General features: G+C 50.0%; 1 protein-coding gene across 6 annotated transcripts in view; it reads right to left on the bottom strand.

Annotated features, from left to right (window-relative positions):
• The window catches only part of Camkk2 (calcium/calmodulin dependent protein kinase kinase 2), a 46093-nt gene extending 28691 nt beyond the window's left edge, over positions 1–17402 (bottom strand). For 4 of the 6 annotated variants that reach the window (XM_021631350.2, XM_021631354.2, XM_021631353.2 and 1 more), the window contains exons 1-2: positions 17247–17402; positions 2767–3292 (exon numbers count right to left, since the gene is read on the bottom strand). In XM_021631350.2, the coding sequence (XP_021487025.1) occupies positions 2767–3234 (468 nt within the window). In that variant the 5' untranslated portion in view covers positions 3235–3292; positions 17247–17402. Of the gene's footprint in view, positions 1–2766; positions 3293–5629; positions 5861–17246 lie in introns of all 6 variants that reach the window. The other 2 variants (XM_021631352.2, XM_021631351.2) reach the window with 2 other exon arrangements.

Here is a 17402-nt window from a genome sequence, read left to right as displayed (position 1 = left end):
GGCACACACCCGTGATCCCAGCACTTGGGAGGCAGAGGCAGGTGGACCTCTGTGAGTTCAAGGGCAGCCTGGTCTACAAAGCAAGTTCCAGGACAGCTGAGGCTACACAGAGAAACCCTGTCTCAAAAAACAACAAAAGTTTGAATGAAAGTAGCCTTGCATGGCAGACAATACCCCAGAAACTGTCGGTCACCGAATGAAAATCTTAGTACTGCCTCCCTACAAGGTCAGAGACACCCCAGCAGGCCCCCAAGACATGACAGGCTATTACCATGCCCTTGGTCACCCACTATAGGTAGACAGTAAAACACACAGCACACCTTAGTGAAAGACACAGAGAAACCAAGCTGTAACTTCCTCACAGTGCCTGAAAGTGCCATGCAGGCCACCAGGGGAGAAAAGTCATCAGTGGTGTCACCCAGCAGCCCTGCATGCTGCTATACCGACCTGTCAGGCGAGGTGTGCCCCCTGACAAAACGGTGACACAAACATTGTGAAGGAAACCCATGCTTTCTGCTTAGATTTGAGGCCTGCTCCACAAGCAAGCAGCTTGACAATGCAAACCTGGCTGATAGCTCCCAGCTGTGGGGGCCACAGGCCGTACTCGGGAACCTTCTACTGTTATCCTGCTAAATGACATGTTGTCACCTGCCCTCAAATATTTATGTTTATTCGCACAGATGAGAGCTTCGCCCTGCAGTCGGCAGCAGTGAATACAGACTCATAACTGCTCTGAGTGCTGAGAGTAAGTGACTGTTGAGTATAAGCAGCCCTGAATGGGACATGTACACCACTCCTCTCCACCAAGGCTCAGAGAGTATCTCACAGGGGGACAGAGAACAACGCAAGAGCCAGAGGACAGCGAGGAGGATATGACATGACCATGTGATCATGAACTCACTGCAGTGATGGTCACCTACACAACATCAACCAACAAGATCAGTCAGTATTTCAAAAGGTAGCACTAAATGGACTTAATGAGCACCCACCACGCCCCCCCCAGAGAGAGGGAGGCCAGGAAGGGGACAAGGGCATGTGTTAGAGTGTATGGAAGGAGCGGGAGAGGAGATATGACTAAAATACAACACTGATACAACGTTGACATGTATGAGACTGTCAAAGAATAAATAAAAGATGCCCTGTTAGAAAAGCCTGACACTTAGCTGAGAACCGCCTCATCTCCTGGGACTACAGAAGTCCATCACCATGAGGTGCTGGGGGTTGAACTCGGCTCTGTACATGCTAAGCAAGCATTCTACCAGCTGAGCCACAGCCTCAGCCCACCAGTTGTTTAACATGAACATTCTGTAGGACCCTCCATTCTGCTTCTAGGATTACCCAAGAGAAATGAAGATGATTCAGAATAAAAAGGAACTAACAACAGCAAGGCATAGTGACACGAGCCTTTAACCCTAGTCCTCAAGAGGGAGAGGCAGGTGAGGTTGCGGCCAGCCAGGATACAATGAGATCTTGTCCCAAGGGAAAAAAAAAAAAAGTAAGTGATAGGTAAAATAAATCAGCTACTAATCTGCATGTCCCTCGGTGTCTGCAAGGACTGGTTGCAGAACCCTGCAAGATAGCAAGCATGCATGAGTTCAAGTCCCTCAGAGAAGTGGCATGGTGCTGTTCCGCACAGGGTATAACTTTCATACTGCCTCTCTCACAAACATTTTGGCCCTAGGAAGTTGAGACAGCCCTTCTGGCGTGAACTTACTACATAAATCAAGCTGGACTTGAACTTGTAATGATCCTCTTGTCTCTGCCTCCTGAGTTCTGGAATTACAGGTGTGTCCCCCCAGCATTCCCAGTTCTCTTCCCTCACATAGTTATTTTCTCTGTGTTTGTGGGTGTCTTGGAAGGTGTCCCCACAGCACAGAAAATGGCATCAGATCCTCTGGAGTTGGAGTTAAAGGTAGCTGTAAGCTTCCATGGCGGTGCTGGGAATAGAACTCAGGTCCTCTGCAAGAGCAGCATCCCTCTTCCACTGAGCCACTCTCCTATTCCACACACACACTTTAAATCATTCTCAAGCTCCTTATATATTTAATACAATGTCACTGTTATGTAAGTCATTCAACTCACTGCTTCTACTGTGCTTGGAGGCAGTAACTACTTAAATTATCATTTAATCACAAGAAAAAATAGCCTGGACAGCCTCATACAGTTACAATTTTTTTCCTTCTGAATATTCTCAAGGTTGGCCGGATCTGTAGCTATCAGGGCCAAGAGTGTATCTATCCAGCGACACGGATAAATCTCAAATCCATTATGCTAGAGAAGAAACTGAGCTAAAAAAGAGCGCATAGGCAATGAACCTGCTTACATAAAACCCCAGAACTTGCACACTAATCTAAAACACTGCAAAAAATAGTTCAGAATACCATGAGTGGCCCCACACACCTGTAGTTGCAGCATTCAAGAAGCTGAGGAAAGAGGGTCATGGAAAGTTCAAAGCCAGCCTGGGCTACCTAGTGAGATCCTATCTCAAAGAACAGAGACCAACTTAGATCAGCAGCTACTGGGGAAGGAACACAAAGGACAGACGGCTGCCCAGCCCACAGGAAATACCCTCTACCTTGACTGAGGGTACGGCTGCTTTCCCAGGAGTAGTCACAGAGAAAAAAATAACGTTTGTGCCGTCAAAATGTGAAGGGGTGTTTGTTTTGTTTCTTTTGAGACTTCATCTCCAGTCTGTGGCCTCCACTGTCCGCCAACTCATCTTCCCGTCCCCACCTACCCCCATCACAGCTCATGTAGCACACCAACCTGCAAACCTGTGATGGAGACGTGGTGTGACTCCACCGTGGGCCGCCGGGGCATCCGGGGCGAGGACTGTGGGGAGCTGGACGGCGAGTAGGACAGGGATGGGCAGATGCAGCGTCCATTCATGTCCAAGCTGCTGCTGGATGCTGGCCCTCCCTGAGACCGCTCCTGCAGGGACATCTTTCGACCAGAGAGCAGGGGCCGTGACTCAGATTCTGAGGCATGGAGGGGGAGTTCCTGGCCATCCGCCTCCAGAGGCTGGTCCTGGGCCAGGCTGAGGTCCACGTCCGGGCCTGGCTCACACTCAGTGACCACAATGAAGGATTCCATGCCCAAGTGGATGCTTAAGGAAGAGAGTCCCCGAAGGGCCTCACAGGGCTTCTGGCCTTCCTGGCTGCCACGCCCACTTCCCAACTCATCCTGGGAGGCCGCCCGGTCGCTGGTGGGCTGGCTAGAGACACATGATGACATGGTGTGTGTACCGACTTCATCAGCCAGGCTGGGGCACTTCCATGGGCAGCAGAGCTGCCTGCGAAAGAGAGAAAGAAGGTCAGCCAGGCAGGATAGAGTGAGGAGTCACTCTTCTCAGCCAGGCTAGTGTCTGATTTGTGCATATATGTAACATCCTCAAAAACATCTTGCAGCCCAGAATGCTGATGTAGCACTTGGGTAAGGCAGGAGTATTACTAGGAGTTAAAGCTGGCCTGGGCTACATAGTAAACTCCAGGTTAGCCTGAGCAGAGCAGGACTGCCTCAAAAGAAACAAAAAAGAAATTTTGTAGCCAGCTGTGGTGCTGCCTGCCTGTAATCCCAGCTCTCAGAAGGTGGAAACAGGAATTAAGGTCTGTCCAGACTGCACAAGACTTATCTTTGAAAAAAGAAAATACTGTTCCGCACGCACACTCCCAGTCTATGCAAAAATATGTTCTTTGAAAGTTGGAGAGATGGCCAAGTGGTTAAGGAACTTGCTAGAAGAACCTGGTTTGACTCCCAATACTGCACCCACACAGTGGGCAACACCATTAGTATCTCCAATTCCACGGGGAACTCATGCCTCTTCTGACTTCCAAGGACATCAGGCACACACAGGTGGTGCACAGACACATACACAAGCAAAAATATTCACATAAAATAACTCTTTTTTAAGTTAAAAAAAAAAAAAGCGAGCCAGGCAATGGTGGCACAAGCCTTTAATCCCAGAGGGCAGAGACAAGTGAATCTCTGTGAGTTCGTGGACAGCCGGGTCTATAGATCAAGTACCAGAACAGCCAGGGCTATACAGAGAAACCCTGTCTCAAAAAAATCCAACCCAACCAAACCAAACAAGAAGTCCTGGGTTCAATCCCTGGCATGGTGGTACAGCCTACAATCCTGGCACTCAGAAGAGGGAGAGGCAGAGGATCAGAAATTCAAGGTCATTTACTTAGCTACATAGTGGAGTTGGAGGTCAGCTTGGAATAAAAGAGTCACTGTCTTCAAGAAAAAAAAAAAGTGAGCCAGGCATAGCGCCACAAGCCTTTAATCCCAGAGGCAGAGGCAGACAGATCTCTGAGTCTGAAGCCAGCTTGGTCTGCATAGCAAGTTCCAGGACAGCCAGGCCCTCACAGAAAGAGGGAGAGACACACAGAGAAAGAGACTATTAAGTGAGGTCTCTTGATTTTGTATGTTTGACATGTGTATGGATTCACATGTGTGTCAGAAGTCAACCTCAGTTGTCATTGATCAGGAACTTTCCCACTTTGGTTTTTGGTGGTAGTGGTGGTTTTTTTTCTTTTTTAATTAATTTATTTATTAATTTTTGGTTTCTGAGACAGGGTTTCTCTATGTAGCCCTGGCTGTCCTGGAACTTATTCTCTAGACCAGGTTGGCCTCAAAATCACAGAGATCTGCCTGTCTCTGCCTCCTAAATTCTGGGATTAAAGGTGTGTGCCACCACTGCCTGGCTGGTTTTTTAATTTTTAAAATTATTTGTTCTGTGTGTGGGTGTTCCGCTGTGTATGTGCATGTATGTGCACCACATGCCTGATGGGTGCTCACAGAGACCAGAAGAAGGCCTGGATCATAGGAGCTGGAATTATGGGTAGTTGTGAGGTGCCGGGCAAGTACAGGGAACTCAACACAGGTCCTCTTAACCAATGAGCCACCTCTCCAGCCCTCAACCTTGCTTTTGGTTTCTCACTAGACCCTGGCTCCGGGGGCTGGGGTGGGGGTGGGGTCTCCAATTAGGCAGGCTGGCTGTTGAGCAAGCCATGTTTCCAGCTCGGAGCTCATGAGTAGGTGCTGCCACACAGGTGCTGGGACTCAAACTTGGCTTGCTGTCTGTGGTGTCGCTAAATCGCCCTCTTAGCTTTTTCTTATTAGTAAAATTATCTGGTGCTGGGGAGATGGCTGAGCAATGAAAAGTACTCGCTTTTCTTCCAAAAGACCCAGGTTCAGTTCCCAGCACCCAGATGGCAGTTCCGGGGAATGTGACACCCTCACACATACACATGAAGGGAGAACCCCAATTCATATAAAATAAAAATAAATACATTTTAAAAAACGAAAGACACTTTGAAAGAAAGAAAGAACATCTACTGCTCTTGCAGAGGACCCAGAGAGGCACATGACTCTCTCCCTCACACATACACACACACACACACACACATACACTTTTTTTTTAATTTAGTCTGTGTCTGCAATGACAAGAGACAGACTTCTCCCATGGACTAGTAAGATGACATAAGCAGCACGAGGGACGTGCAGGGTAAGCGGGTGGGGCTGCAGGCCGGCCCAGGCTACAGATTGAGACCTTGTCTCAAAACAGTGGCAAGAGTGACCGCCCTAAAAGTAGGAGAACTCGAGTTCAAAAAAGCCCAGCACTTACCTAAGAAACCAAGATGGCTGCCTGTGGCTGGTTCCTCAAAAAGTTAGAGACTTCCCATACAGCTCTGGTCATTGTAGCTGAGAGGAGTGGAGTCAGCAGATGAATAGATAAGCACCAAAAGGCCAGAAGCATTGACAATGGCTACGACTCAGGTGAAAGCATTCTGCCAAGTGCACGGCCAGTCCCAAGAGGCCCTGGATTGCATAATTCCATGGAAATGGAATTTCCATACTAGGCAAATCCACAGAGACAGAAAGATTAGTGGTTACCTAGGACTACGGATTGCTCTGAGGGCAATGCAGTGACTGCTTAATGGGTGCAGGGTTTCCTCTTGGTGAAAATGTTGTGGAACCAGAGAGGTGATTTCACAGTCCCGTGCTTGTACTAAATGCAATCTTAAAACTGTTAATCTGCCAGGTGTGGTAGCACACACCTTTATTTCCAGCACTCCAGGGATAGAGGCAAGAGGACTTGTGAGTTTCAGGTCATCCTGGTCTACATAATAAGCACCAGTCAAGCCAGAGTTACATAGTGAGATCCTGTCTCAGATTTAAAAGCAAAAAAAAAAGGTTAATTAGAGGGATAAGGGGCGCAGCTTGCTGCTTGCAACAAAGCTCCTAACTAGGATTTGAGAAGCGTTTGGTTCTACTCCAGCACTGTGCCCCCACCTCCCCACAAAAAAATTAATTTTATGCCATGTGAACTTTTTGTTCTTTAAGACAGGTTTTCTCTGTGTAACAGCTCTGGCTGTCCTGGCACTCACTCTGTAGACCAGGCTGGCTTCCAACTCACAGAGATCTGCCTGCCTCTGCCTCCCAAGTGCTGGGATTAAAGGCGTGCCACCATATCCAGCCACATGTGAATCTTTATAACAGTTCGAGAGAGAGGTGGGGAGAGACTGACACACGCCTTCAGGCTGTCACTTCCCACCATCTCTGGGACAGAATATTAACCTTTGGCTCATGTGTTTGACAAATTCTGGTGCACAAATGTCACAGGTGGCTGAGTTAGGTAAGCGTACCCACAAAGGGATGGCGGCTGTTCGTTCATCAGGGAGGGTCTCTTTAGGTGCTGGGCTAGCAGAGAGCTGAGGAAAGAAAATGGGCCACAACGGTAGAGGACCTTGGGAGGAAGCGGCTCGAGTCGGGGCTGCCTGGAGGACCCAGCCGAAGTACAGAAATGTTGCCTTTCAGAAGTATATGTAAAACATCTACTATGCCAGCAAGAGGCTTGGGATCCTCCAATCAGAAAAGCCCCGGCATTCTCAGTTTAATTATGAACACCATTCATAATTTAAAAAAAAAAAAAGTGGTGGGTTTTTCTTGTGTGGTTGGTTTGTTTTATTTGCTTTGAGAGAGAGAAAAAGAACATAAAGTTGATTGGGTGATAAAAATAGACTGTGTGAAATTTATTTTAAAAACAATAACAACAAAGAGCCGGGGAGATAGTTCACTGAGTAGGAGTGCGGGCTGCACAAGTGTGAGAGCCTGAGTGCAAATCCCAGCATGCACATTAAAAGCTGGGTGTGACCTAGGGGCACTTGTGACCCCAGCACTCTGAGGCAGAGACAGGGGCTTGCTGAGGCTTGCTGACTGCCAGCCTAGCTCTAGGGTTGGTGAATGAGCTTGTCCCAAAGAAATAAGGTGGAGAGTGATGGAGCAGGACACCCAATGTCCTCTTCTGGCCTCTGAATGCAGACACGCAGACACACACACACATACACAAACACACAGGCGTGCATATACCACACACAAAAGAACCACAACAAAATCAACCATGTGACAAGATGCTCAGCCTGGTTTACAGGAAGAAAAAGCATACACTGAAACAAGGAGCTGCTGATACTTCCTCAGAAAGCTAAGTACAGAATTCCTACCTGGCCAGTATCTCCTGTCATTGGTAGGCACTCATTGGTAGGCAGGAAAGTAAGTGGTGTACTGGTGAGCAGGATTAAGGGCAGAGGAGAATGAGGAAGTCCTGAGTAAAGGGAGGGGCCCAACACAGAGGACATGCTTAATGCCTCTGAACTGTACATGTAAAAATAGTGACTGTGGCTCATTTTCACTGTGTGCTTATTATATATGTAATCTTTACGTGTATGGCTGTGTCTGTGCCACGAGAGTGCAGGCGTCATGGAGAGCAAAAAGGATATGAGATCCCCTGTAGCTGGAGAAACAGGTGGTTGTGAGCCCCAGACTTGGGAGCTGGGAACTGAACTCAGGTCCTGTGCAAATGTGCAAGGAACACTTAACTGCTGAGCCATCTTTCCAGGCCCCAAGATGAATCTCCAGAAGAAAGTAAGCAGCCGTGACAGGAGCAGATAGGCCACACCTTAGCAAAACGAGGAAAATGTCATTTGTCTCGAGCTGCACGCCTGCCTTGGCTTCCTGTGGATGGATCAGTCATTCTATCCAAGACCCACTCTCTTCAACCTGGCTGTTACTTTACAGAACATCGTTTTGTGATCCTCATCTTCCATACGAGGTATGTAGCACCCTGGAGTCCACAGCTTGGGCTTATCCTTTGTCTAGCTTGCCTTAAACTTTTTCTGCCTCAGTTTCCTCATCTTTAAGATGGACACCTTCAGGACAGTCAGGGGGAGCAAATGAGCCATACACTCAGAATACATGACTGAAGTGCTAAAAAGCTGTTCACAGTGGGACTGTGTTCCAGAATGTTCCCAAGTGACTACAGTCCTTGTGGTCCACATATTCCACAACCCTGGCCCAGCCACCCCCAGGGAAGGCGACCTGTCCTTTGTCTCAGAGCCACTTCTGTTAGGGCTACAAGTGTTCCTGAAAAGAAAACCAGACTTGGCAGTGGCTGGGAAAGTCAATGGAGATTTTTTTTTTTCTTGCCAACAGAAAAACAATTGCTTATCGATCTCTACTCCAGGCCAAGGACACCAAGCCATCCACCCCCAACAAAGCTGCTTTTAATCAAGTCTCCTTGGCCAGCCGGTGTCTGGCCTGGGCCTCCCTCGCCACTGCCTCTGACGCAAGCTTGGCCTTCAAGGTCTGAAGGAAGGAGAACAGAAGCACTCAGACCCAGGCAAGGGCTGTCTGTGAAGGACAGGCAGGCCCACCCAAGTCTAGGGAAGAGGTGAACAAAGGCCAGGAGGGCTATGTGGAAGGATCTTGCCCCGTCCCTACAAATCTAAGCCAGTATTCTGAATTGGGGGACCAGAGACCCTGCGAAAACCTAATGAAGCTACCGACATTTTCTCGAGCAGAAAATTAAACATAAAGACAATGGTGCAGCGTAACAGACTGTCCTGAAATCGCCTTAAACCCAGCAGGCACCAGGCACCAAGTAACTCTGCTCGGTTGTGTAATTCCCCCAGGACGAGGCCTCTGCAAGGAGGGGCGAGGATCGGAACACAGGATTGAAGAGGACCTTCCTACAAAGCTGCTTGGGTTTGACAAAATGCCAACAGTCCTGGCCTAGCCTGGCTGCTCCCCAGGAGTCACAAGGTCTGTCCCGCCCAGAGGCCCCCCTCACTCCAGGGCACCCAATGGAGCCACCAGGCTCTTCCTGGAGCAGATGGAGATAGTCCTTGGCCAGGATGAGAGGAATGTTCCTTCCTCTGCCAGGAAGCCAAGTGGCACAGGCCTCCAGGAAACGTCTGGCCATTTCCATTTCCTGGGGGGTCATTTCCAACCAGCAACTGCCACCTGCCAAATGCTGAGCTGAGCTACCACCCGGGCCATGTTATGACATCTCAGTGGGTGGGCCTCAAAATCAGAGACGTACCTTCCTCAGGTGTCCCTCAGGGTCCTCAGAAGCCCTCTTCCCTAGCACTCCAGGACAAAAACAAAATAAAACAAAACAAAAACAAACAAACAAACAAAAGCCCAAATCAGCCCCATGGATCTTATCAAAACCAGGAATGGTAACATGCCAGAGTCAGGAAAGGCCTAAAACAGCCACATCCTCTCTCACCTGGGGAAACTGAAGCCCAAGGCCCTAGAGGAAATTCATTCATTCATTTGTTCTTTTAACAAGCAATTAGGAATGAAGCTCAGTTGGTAGAGTGATTACCAAGCATGCAAGGGGCCCTGGGTTCAAAGCCCAGCACTGCATAAATCATGCATGGTGGCACACATCTGTAATACTGTGGAGGTAGACCCAAAGAAGTTCAAGGTCTCAAGGCTCATCCTCAGCTACAACAAATCTGAGGCCAGCCAGGGCTACACAGTGAGAGCATGTCTTAAAAGAAAAAAGAAAAAAATAGAACCAAATGTTGTCAAAGCAAAACTCCAAGTCATTATGGAGGAGCCATTGTGTGGTTTGTGTAGCAAGGGGCCACCAACCTCATGAAACATTAAAAAAGATCCCAGTGCCATAACATGAACAGGGGAGACAGCCAGACTAGTACGAAAGAGAACAGAAGAGAGACAAGAAAGAAGGAAGCTGGGGTGTGGGGTTTGTCAAGGAAATCTGCCTTGGGAAATATTTTCCTTTTCTTTTTAACTAAAAAAAAAAAAAAAATTGAGACAGACCCTCACTATGCGGCATAGGATAGCTTTGCAATCCTCTCGCTTCAGCCTCCTGACTGTTTGGATTATAGGTTTGTACCACCGCAGCTAGCCAACCAACCAACCAACCAACCAAAAACAGAAAGGGGACCATGGAGATGGCTTGGTCCCCTCAGTACAATGCCTACAACGAATGTGTCAGCATGCAGGCCTTGAGCCCAGCTCCACCGCACCTGCATAAAAAGCCAGCTGCGGCCCTCTTCCGGGTACGGTCCAGCATTTGACATAGCATGTAGGTGCTCCTTCAATACAGCCTCTAACAAAACGAGGCTGTCTCGAACCCCAGGCAACAGGATTGTTCACCAGTACACCAAGAAGGCTGGGAAAGCACCTAAATCTGCATGTGATGTATACCCAGGCAAACTTCAAGGGGTTCGGGCTGTGAGGCCTAAAGTCCTTATGAGATTGTCTAAGACAAAGAAGCATGTGAGCAGGGCCTATGTAGGTGGTTCTGTGTGTGTGTGTGTGTGTGTGTGTGTGTGTGTGTGTGTGACTTGATCAAGCGGGCTTTCCTTATTGAGGAGCAGAAAATCATTGTTGAAAGTGTTGAAGGCACAAGCACAGAGTTAAAAAGCAAAATAAATGTGCAGCTTTTTTAAGTAATAAAAGTCAAGACTTGGTCTAAAAAAAAAAAGCCACTGTGACTGCCAACTGGTGAGTGCTGGCTTCAGTGAGAGGCCTTGTCTCAATCAAGGTAAAGAGCAATCAAGAAAGACATCTGAGCTAGCGGTGGTGGTGGTGGTAGTGATGGCGGTGCACGCTTTTAATCCCTGTACTAGGGAAGCAGAGGCAGGCAGATCTATGTGAGTTCCAGGCCAGCCATGGGTACACTGAGAAACCTTGCCTCAAATAAATAAATAAATAAATAAGAAAACTTCCCTGCCTCAAATAAATAAGAAAAAAAATTTAAAGATTACTGATTTACCTGGAGTCACACAGTAGTTTCATGTACTGCTGCAATAGGTCAGAGTTTTGTTTTTTGGTTTTTTGTTTGTTTGTTTTACCCAGGCACTTGAAGTGAAACTCAGGGCTTCTGTCCACACAGAGCAAGTACTTGACTAAGGTGCCAACAGTCCTGGTCTGTATTCTCCAAAGGAAAAAAAAAAGTACGGACACAGCCTCACAAAGGTCATCATAAACTGTGTCGCAAATAAAGTACAAGCTGGGTCAAAATCTTAACAAAGAGGCTCCCATGGGCCACGTGGCTGCCTTCCAGGGAACGCAATCTATATGAGGGGAGATTAAAGGCAGCAGCCTCCAACTGTACCACCAGCAAATGCCCAAACTCACTCGGCACAGCGACATGGCTTGACTAGCTTAACTGGAGGGAGTTCACCACTGAATTCCCAGGCCTAGAACTTTCTACTAAACAGCTGGCATTCAGTAAATATAAGCTGGAGGTTGCACATTTCAAACACCCCAAGGCCGGTCGGAAGGTCAGAAGCTGTCTTTAGCTGGCCTGGAGTCCACATTCCTTTAGTCTGAGAATGGCAGCACGGTTTATGTCTGGGAACACATCCTTCTATGTGAGGCAGCCCCATGGAGCCCACCCCGGTTTCAGTCCCTCGTCCATGGCCCAAAACTGCACAAGTGGCCATCGGAGAACACATGTGACCCAACTCATTCTAATGGGTTTTACTCTGTGATTTTTTAAGTGTTAAAGGGGGAGGGCTGTTATTTTTTTTTTTTTCTGTTGAAGTTAGTGCTGTGAGAATCCTGAATTAGAATGAAGTCAGTCGAAGAGAAGGAAGACAATGGATAGAAAACGGATTTGGCACCCTGATCCATCCATGCCTGAAGCCTACGTACCCCAGTGTTTTCAATACCTGAGCCAACAGAGCCAACAAGTGACAGAGAACTGAAAGACAAAAAAGCTTCTCTGTTTTTTTTCCTTGCATTGGCTCTCATGCAGGCCAAACTGCTAGGCAGCTGCTGGTTCCCTAACAGCCCAGGCAGCCTTCACCTTGATGGCTAGGCAGAAAGCAACGCCTACAAAGTCAGTGTTTTGTTTTATTTTAAAGAGAGTGAACGAGTGACGGGGAAGACTTGATGAGCTGGCTAACTAGAAGAATCACCGCCTGCTCAGGACTCTCATCCCTGTGGCAACAGCTGTAAGAGCCGCAGCTGTGGCAACAGTTGAGACTTGCTGTCTTCGCTGCTTGGCATCATACTAAGCCTGCACCAACTTACTAGCTGTCATGGTAACCTTACTATTCTCTACTTCCCCAGTGAGGAGGCTGAGGCACAGAGAGTCTGAGTGAGTTGCCCACGATCCCACAGCCAAGGGACTTTGGGAAGGGCACAGGTGTGAAGACACAGTAAGTACAAGCCAAGAAAAAGCTTACACAGGTATGAGGCCAAATTCCCTGACTGTGGGCTGGAAAGACAGATGGCTCAGCAGTCAAGAGCACTGGCTGCTCTTGCAGAGGACCTGGGTTCAGATCCCAGCACCCACATGACCACTCACAACTGCCCGTAAGTCCAGCTCCTGAGCATCTGACATTCTCTCTGGCCTCTGTGGGCACTGGCATACAGATGGTGTATACTCACACAAACATACACATAAATTAAGAAAGTAAAAATAAAAAGTCATTGACTGGCTTTAACTTATACTAAAAACATTGGTTCCTCTGCGCATCCCTGGCTGTCCTAGAACTCACTCTGTGGACCAGGCTGGCCTCGAACTCAGAGATTCACTAGCCTCTGACTCCTGAGTGCTGGGATTAAAGATGTGCTATACCATGATTGATCTCAAATTTGAAATGTTTGTTTTTTGAAACAGGGTTTCTCTGTGTAGCCCTGCCTGGCCTGACAAATATGAATTTCTAATCTCACTATGCTAACTAAACTCTTTCCATCTTGCCTGCTAGCTGTAATGGAATGCATCATTTGTTACTAAATTAAAAGGAAAAAAGAAGGTGCATATAATTTCACATCCAAACTGACATGTCATAAAAGCTTTTCACTGCCCAATGCTTCAGCTATCAATGTAGGGGTGGGGCCTGCTGGTGAAGATGCTAAACACCAGGGTGAGGCATGGCAGGCCAGCAGGCTTGAGGCTGGGCCGGGACTAGAGCCAGAGGCTCAGGCTCCTGCAGCCTAGGGCCCGAGACCCTGAATGACCAAGGAGTTTCTGAGTCACTGCAGCCACTTTCAGGGATCTGAAGGGTCACATATCATTGACATATCCGGACAACCCTGTCTGCAGTCATGCTTTGAAGGCCTTGAAGATACAGGAAGGAGGAAGCTGCGAGTGAGTAGGAACTTGAGGTGAGAAGTAGCCTTATTCCTTCCTGCACTGCTCCCACTGACTCCCTCCCAGCCTTCCAAGGAACCAAAGGAAGAGGCAGAGAAACAAACAGAATTTTAACCCATAGTGGGGGAGAGATCCCCTTCAGTAACGCACAGCCTGTCCAAGCAGAGCCGTGAAGGCCAGCCTGGCGCCCACGGCATCCCTGGCTTGCCCACCTCTTCCCGCCCTCCTTCCTGCTTGTCTATACAGTGTAATCCACCTCCTTCTCTCTCCAGCCTCGAGCATATAGTCCGCTCAGCAGGGACAATCCAGGAAACCAGGTCTACAGGGCTACCTGTTCCCCCATATGGTCTGAGATAAACCTCAAAGCAAACTCTGCCAGAGGCTTTGAAGGCAATGCGCCCAATGTTTAAAAGTTCGAGACCAGTCTGGGCTAGAAATTGGGATCCTGCCTCAAACAAATCGAAAATGCTCCTCACCCTGCCCTCCTAGCTAACCACTGGCTCCCCTTTAAATGGCTCCCTAACAGAAGCACTTGGGCAACTCCCACCTTGGCCTTCCCACAGCTCTGCTTCCCACAGCTCTGCACAACCTCTCAGGGCAGAGGGCGAGATCCTAGACTCCCCTCCTCACCCTCACTTCCTGTGGGATCATCCATCTCTCCTTTCCAGGTTGGAATTAGCATTTTTATCTCAGTAACTGCCATCTCTCAACTATTTACAGCCACCAGAATAAAAAGAGGCAACATAAAAATAGTCCCTCTGCAGCTTTCAGGATGGGGTGGGTGTGGGGGCACAGCAGAATCTTCTAATTTTCTTTTGCTCCCTTTCCGAATATAGTTCATACAGGCCTCCCCAGCAGCTCAGAGACTCCCTCCCACAGGGAGCAGGTTCCAGCAACCCTGGGCTCCCCAGAGTACAGCTTCTGTTCCCAGACCCCCAAACAAGGGGCCAGGCACCCTGTCCTGTTCCTGTCACACCCAGGGACTCCTTCCTGCCTTCTGAAATACAAGCTAGTCCAAACAAAACCGAACCAAACTTTGGCGTTTCTCTGCACTTAAGATGTTTTATAATTGAAAATAAGAAAATCAGCTAGGCATGGTGGTGTCCATGTGCAGAAGGCAGAGACAGGAAGATCAAGAGATCAAGGCCAGACTGGGCTACATAATGAAACCCTGTCTCCCAGAAAACAGAAAGAAAGAGAAGCCCTTATACCAGAAACAACACAAATGTCCATCACTAGATGGTCCGCTCAGGCCATGGAATATTATTCAGCCATAAAAAGGGATGAAGCACAGAAGCTGTGATGCTGAGTGAAGCCAAACACAAAAGACCATCTATTATACATGATGCAACTCACAGGAGACATCCTGTGTGAAACAGCACACTAATCCTAAAGATCAAAAATGTGTGGGCGCCTGAGGCTAGAGGGAGGGATACTGGGAACCTGGAGTGACTGTTTATTAGGTACACGATTTCCTTTTGAGGTGATGAAAATGCCCGGAAGCTAGAGAGAGGGAGAAGATACACAACACTGGGGCAACTTCACCTCATTTTTCTAAGGGTTGGGGGATGGGTTTTGATGGCAGGGGGCTTGCTAGGTATACCAGGCAAGCACGCTACCGACGGAGCCAATTTTAAAGAAGCCAGTTTTAAAGGAGAGATCTCTACATCCCTCAACTTCTAGCAAGAAGCGCAGGCAAGACTGCAGACTGTACTGCAGCCTGAACGCCACCTGCATGCAGCCGCCCTAGGACTCTGCAGGCCTAGTCCAAGGACTCTTCACTCAAAGGAGGCATAGCTCCGCATAGCTCCGGTGTCCAAATCCCCAGGATGGCGGGAAGAAGTGAGACGTACAAGGCCCAGAGCCACCACAAGGAGGCATGTCAAAGAAAACAAGTCTTGGGTGATCTTGGAGCAGCTGCCAATCTGAGCCCTCCATGGGAGGGGTTCCTGGTGAGGCCAGGGTGACTGGTGGCCCATGTTAAAGTTCAAGCAGGAACACCTTGGACAGAAGTTTGGCCCACCCCACCCAGAGAAAGCAGCTCTAGCCCCTGTCTACATCCATCTGCAAAGTCCCTCTGTGGGGCTGGTGCCGTCCTATGCCCTCTACCTGCTTCCTCCACTTTTCAGCCCATCTTCGGAGGGTTGGCAGCAAGTCTCTGGGGTTCACGCCCATCAGAACAGGTTCCTCCAAAACAGCACCCTGCGGGCATCTCTCTATTTCCTCAGCACTTGAGGCTTTTGGCATTTCTCAACGTCTCGCTACTGGCATTTAGGGACATTCTTACAGGACATTTGGCATTCCCTAGCTCCTGCCCACTAAACACCAAGAGTGCTCAGTCTCATTTTGACAGACCAAAATTCACTGTCACCAGGAGGGTGGGACTGCCGTGTGACAAGGACTGCATAGTTATTAGCCCACCAACAACTGAAGGGAAAGACAAGACTGACTCCTGACAGGAGAGCAGGACCTCTGTGTCCTCATACACTGCCTAGTAAACAGGCCCCAGCTCCCCCCAACCCCATCCCAAGAAGATGAGGGGAAGCCTTGCCTTGTGTGATCCTGGCTAAGTTAACTAAGCTCCTTTCGCCTTTCAATACTGATAAAGTGTTAGGAACCCTCAACCTCCTATCCTCAACCACAGTGACCAGGAACTCCCCACCACACAGGGTTTGGGTGAGGATTAAATGAGGTAACCCAGCAACGTAACAGTATCTACCACATAGCAAGAACTCACTAAATGTTAACGAGGGGGTGAGAGTGGGGTTCAGTGGTAGATGGTGCTCTTAGCGTGCTCGAGTATACAGAAGGAGGATTCGGTAAACTGAAGCTGCTTTTGAATACCCGATGCACAATCGATTCTGACAACCTCCCACCGGTTCTGCGGGGCGGCTTGGGAACAGTGGCAGCCCCTGCCACTTCCAAAGAACAAAGAAGCTGCGGGGACGCGAGCAATCCTTCTCTCAGTCCAGTGGGGGCAGAGTTGGGAGGAGGAGTAAAACACACCGTTAATGCCCCCAGGGCACCTTAAGTTTCGGGAATTCAGAGGGGCAGGTAAAAGTTGCATCCAGGTTAATGAAGGCGCGGCACGACCCACCCCCAGATCAGGAGGCTGCTTCCCGGCCCGTGGCACCTGAGATGTCCTCCACCCCCAGCTCTATCCCTCTGCAAAGTGCCACCTCTTCATCTCCAAGTGAGAGCAGCCCTGGAGGAGGCTGGCAGAGCTGTGAAAACACCCCGTTTCCCAAACTGGGCAGCCAAGGGGTGGAGAGAACCCTAGCAAAGCCCGGGTGATGCCGGGGCACCAGCCCCAGGGCTGAGCCAGAGGGACCGGGACCTGCACTCCTCTCCACGCACCGCGCTGCAGCCGTGAGGTAAATTTAGGTCAGAAGGATCAAGTCGGCCTGTAGGGTCCGGGTGGTCAGGGAGCAGACTCGGGGACCAGCCCCTAGGGCAAGGGTCGCCCCGCGCCCCGCAGCCTGCGTGGGTGGGACGCTCCCGCGCTCTCGGGTTCCGCACCTGTCAAGCGCCAGGGGTGGCCTAGGCCGTCGCCGGGACCCGGGACCGCCCCGGCCCTGCCGACCTGGGTGCGGAACTCCGGGCTGGCCCCCGCCGCCCGGGCTCCAGCACCTCCCCGCTCCAGAGGCCCCGGGGGCAGGGGGCGCAGCCCTCCACGTGGCGGGGCGCCGGGCGGCGCACGTGGGGTCCCCTCGGGGCCCGCCCCTGGGCTGTGTCCGCCGGCCCCGCGCGCGTCCCGGCCCCGGAGACCCACAGGGCGGGTGGCGTCCCTCCCTCAGCCCGGTCCGCCCGGGGCCAAGCTCACCTGGGCTCCGCGCCGCCGCCTCCCGCGCTCTGCGCCCCCGGCTCGGCTCGGCTCCGCTCGGCTCGGCTCGGTCCGGTTCGGCTCTTCGCGGGAGGAGCCGCCCGGGCTTCGGCTCGCGCGCGGCGGCGCCTCGGGCTCCGCGCGCTGATTGGCCGA

The sequence above is a fragment of the Meriones unguiculatus genome, chromosome 4 (assembly GCF_030254825.1).
Source record: "Meriones unguiculatus strain TT.TT164.6M chromosome 4, Bangor_MerUng_6.1, whole genome shotgun sequence".
Taxonomy (NCBI): domain Eukaryota; kingdom Metazoa; phylum Chordata; class Mammalia; order Rodentia; family Muridae; genus Meriones; species Meriones unguiculatus.
This window is presented reverse-complemented; position numbering and strand designations above follow the sequence as displayed.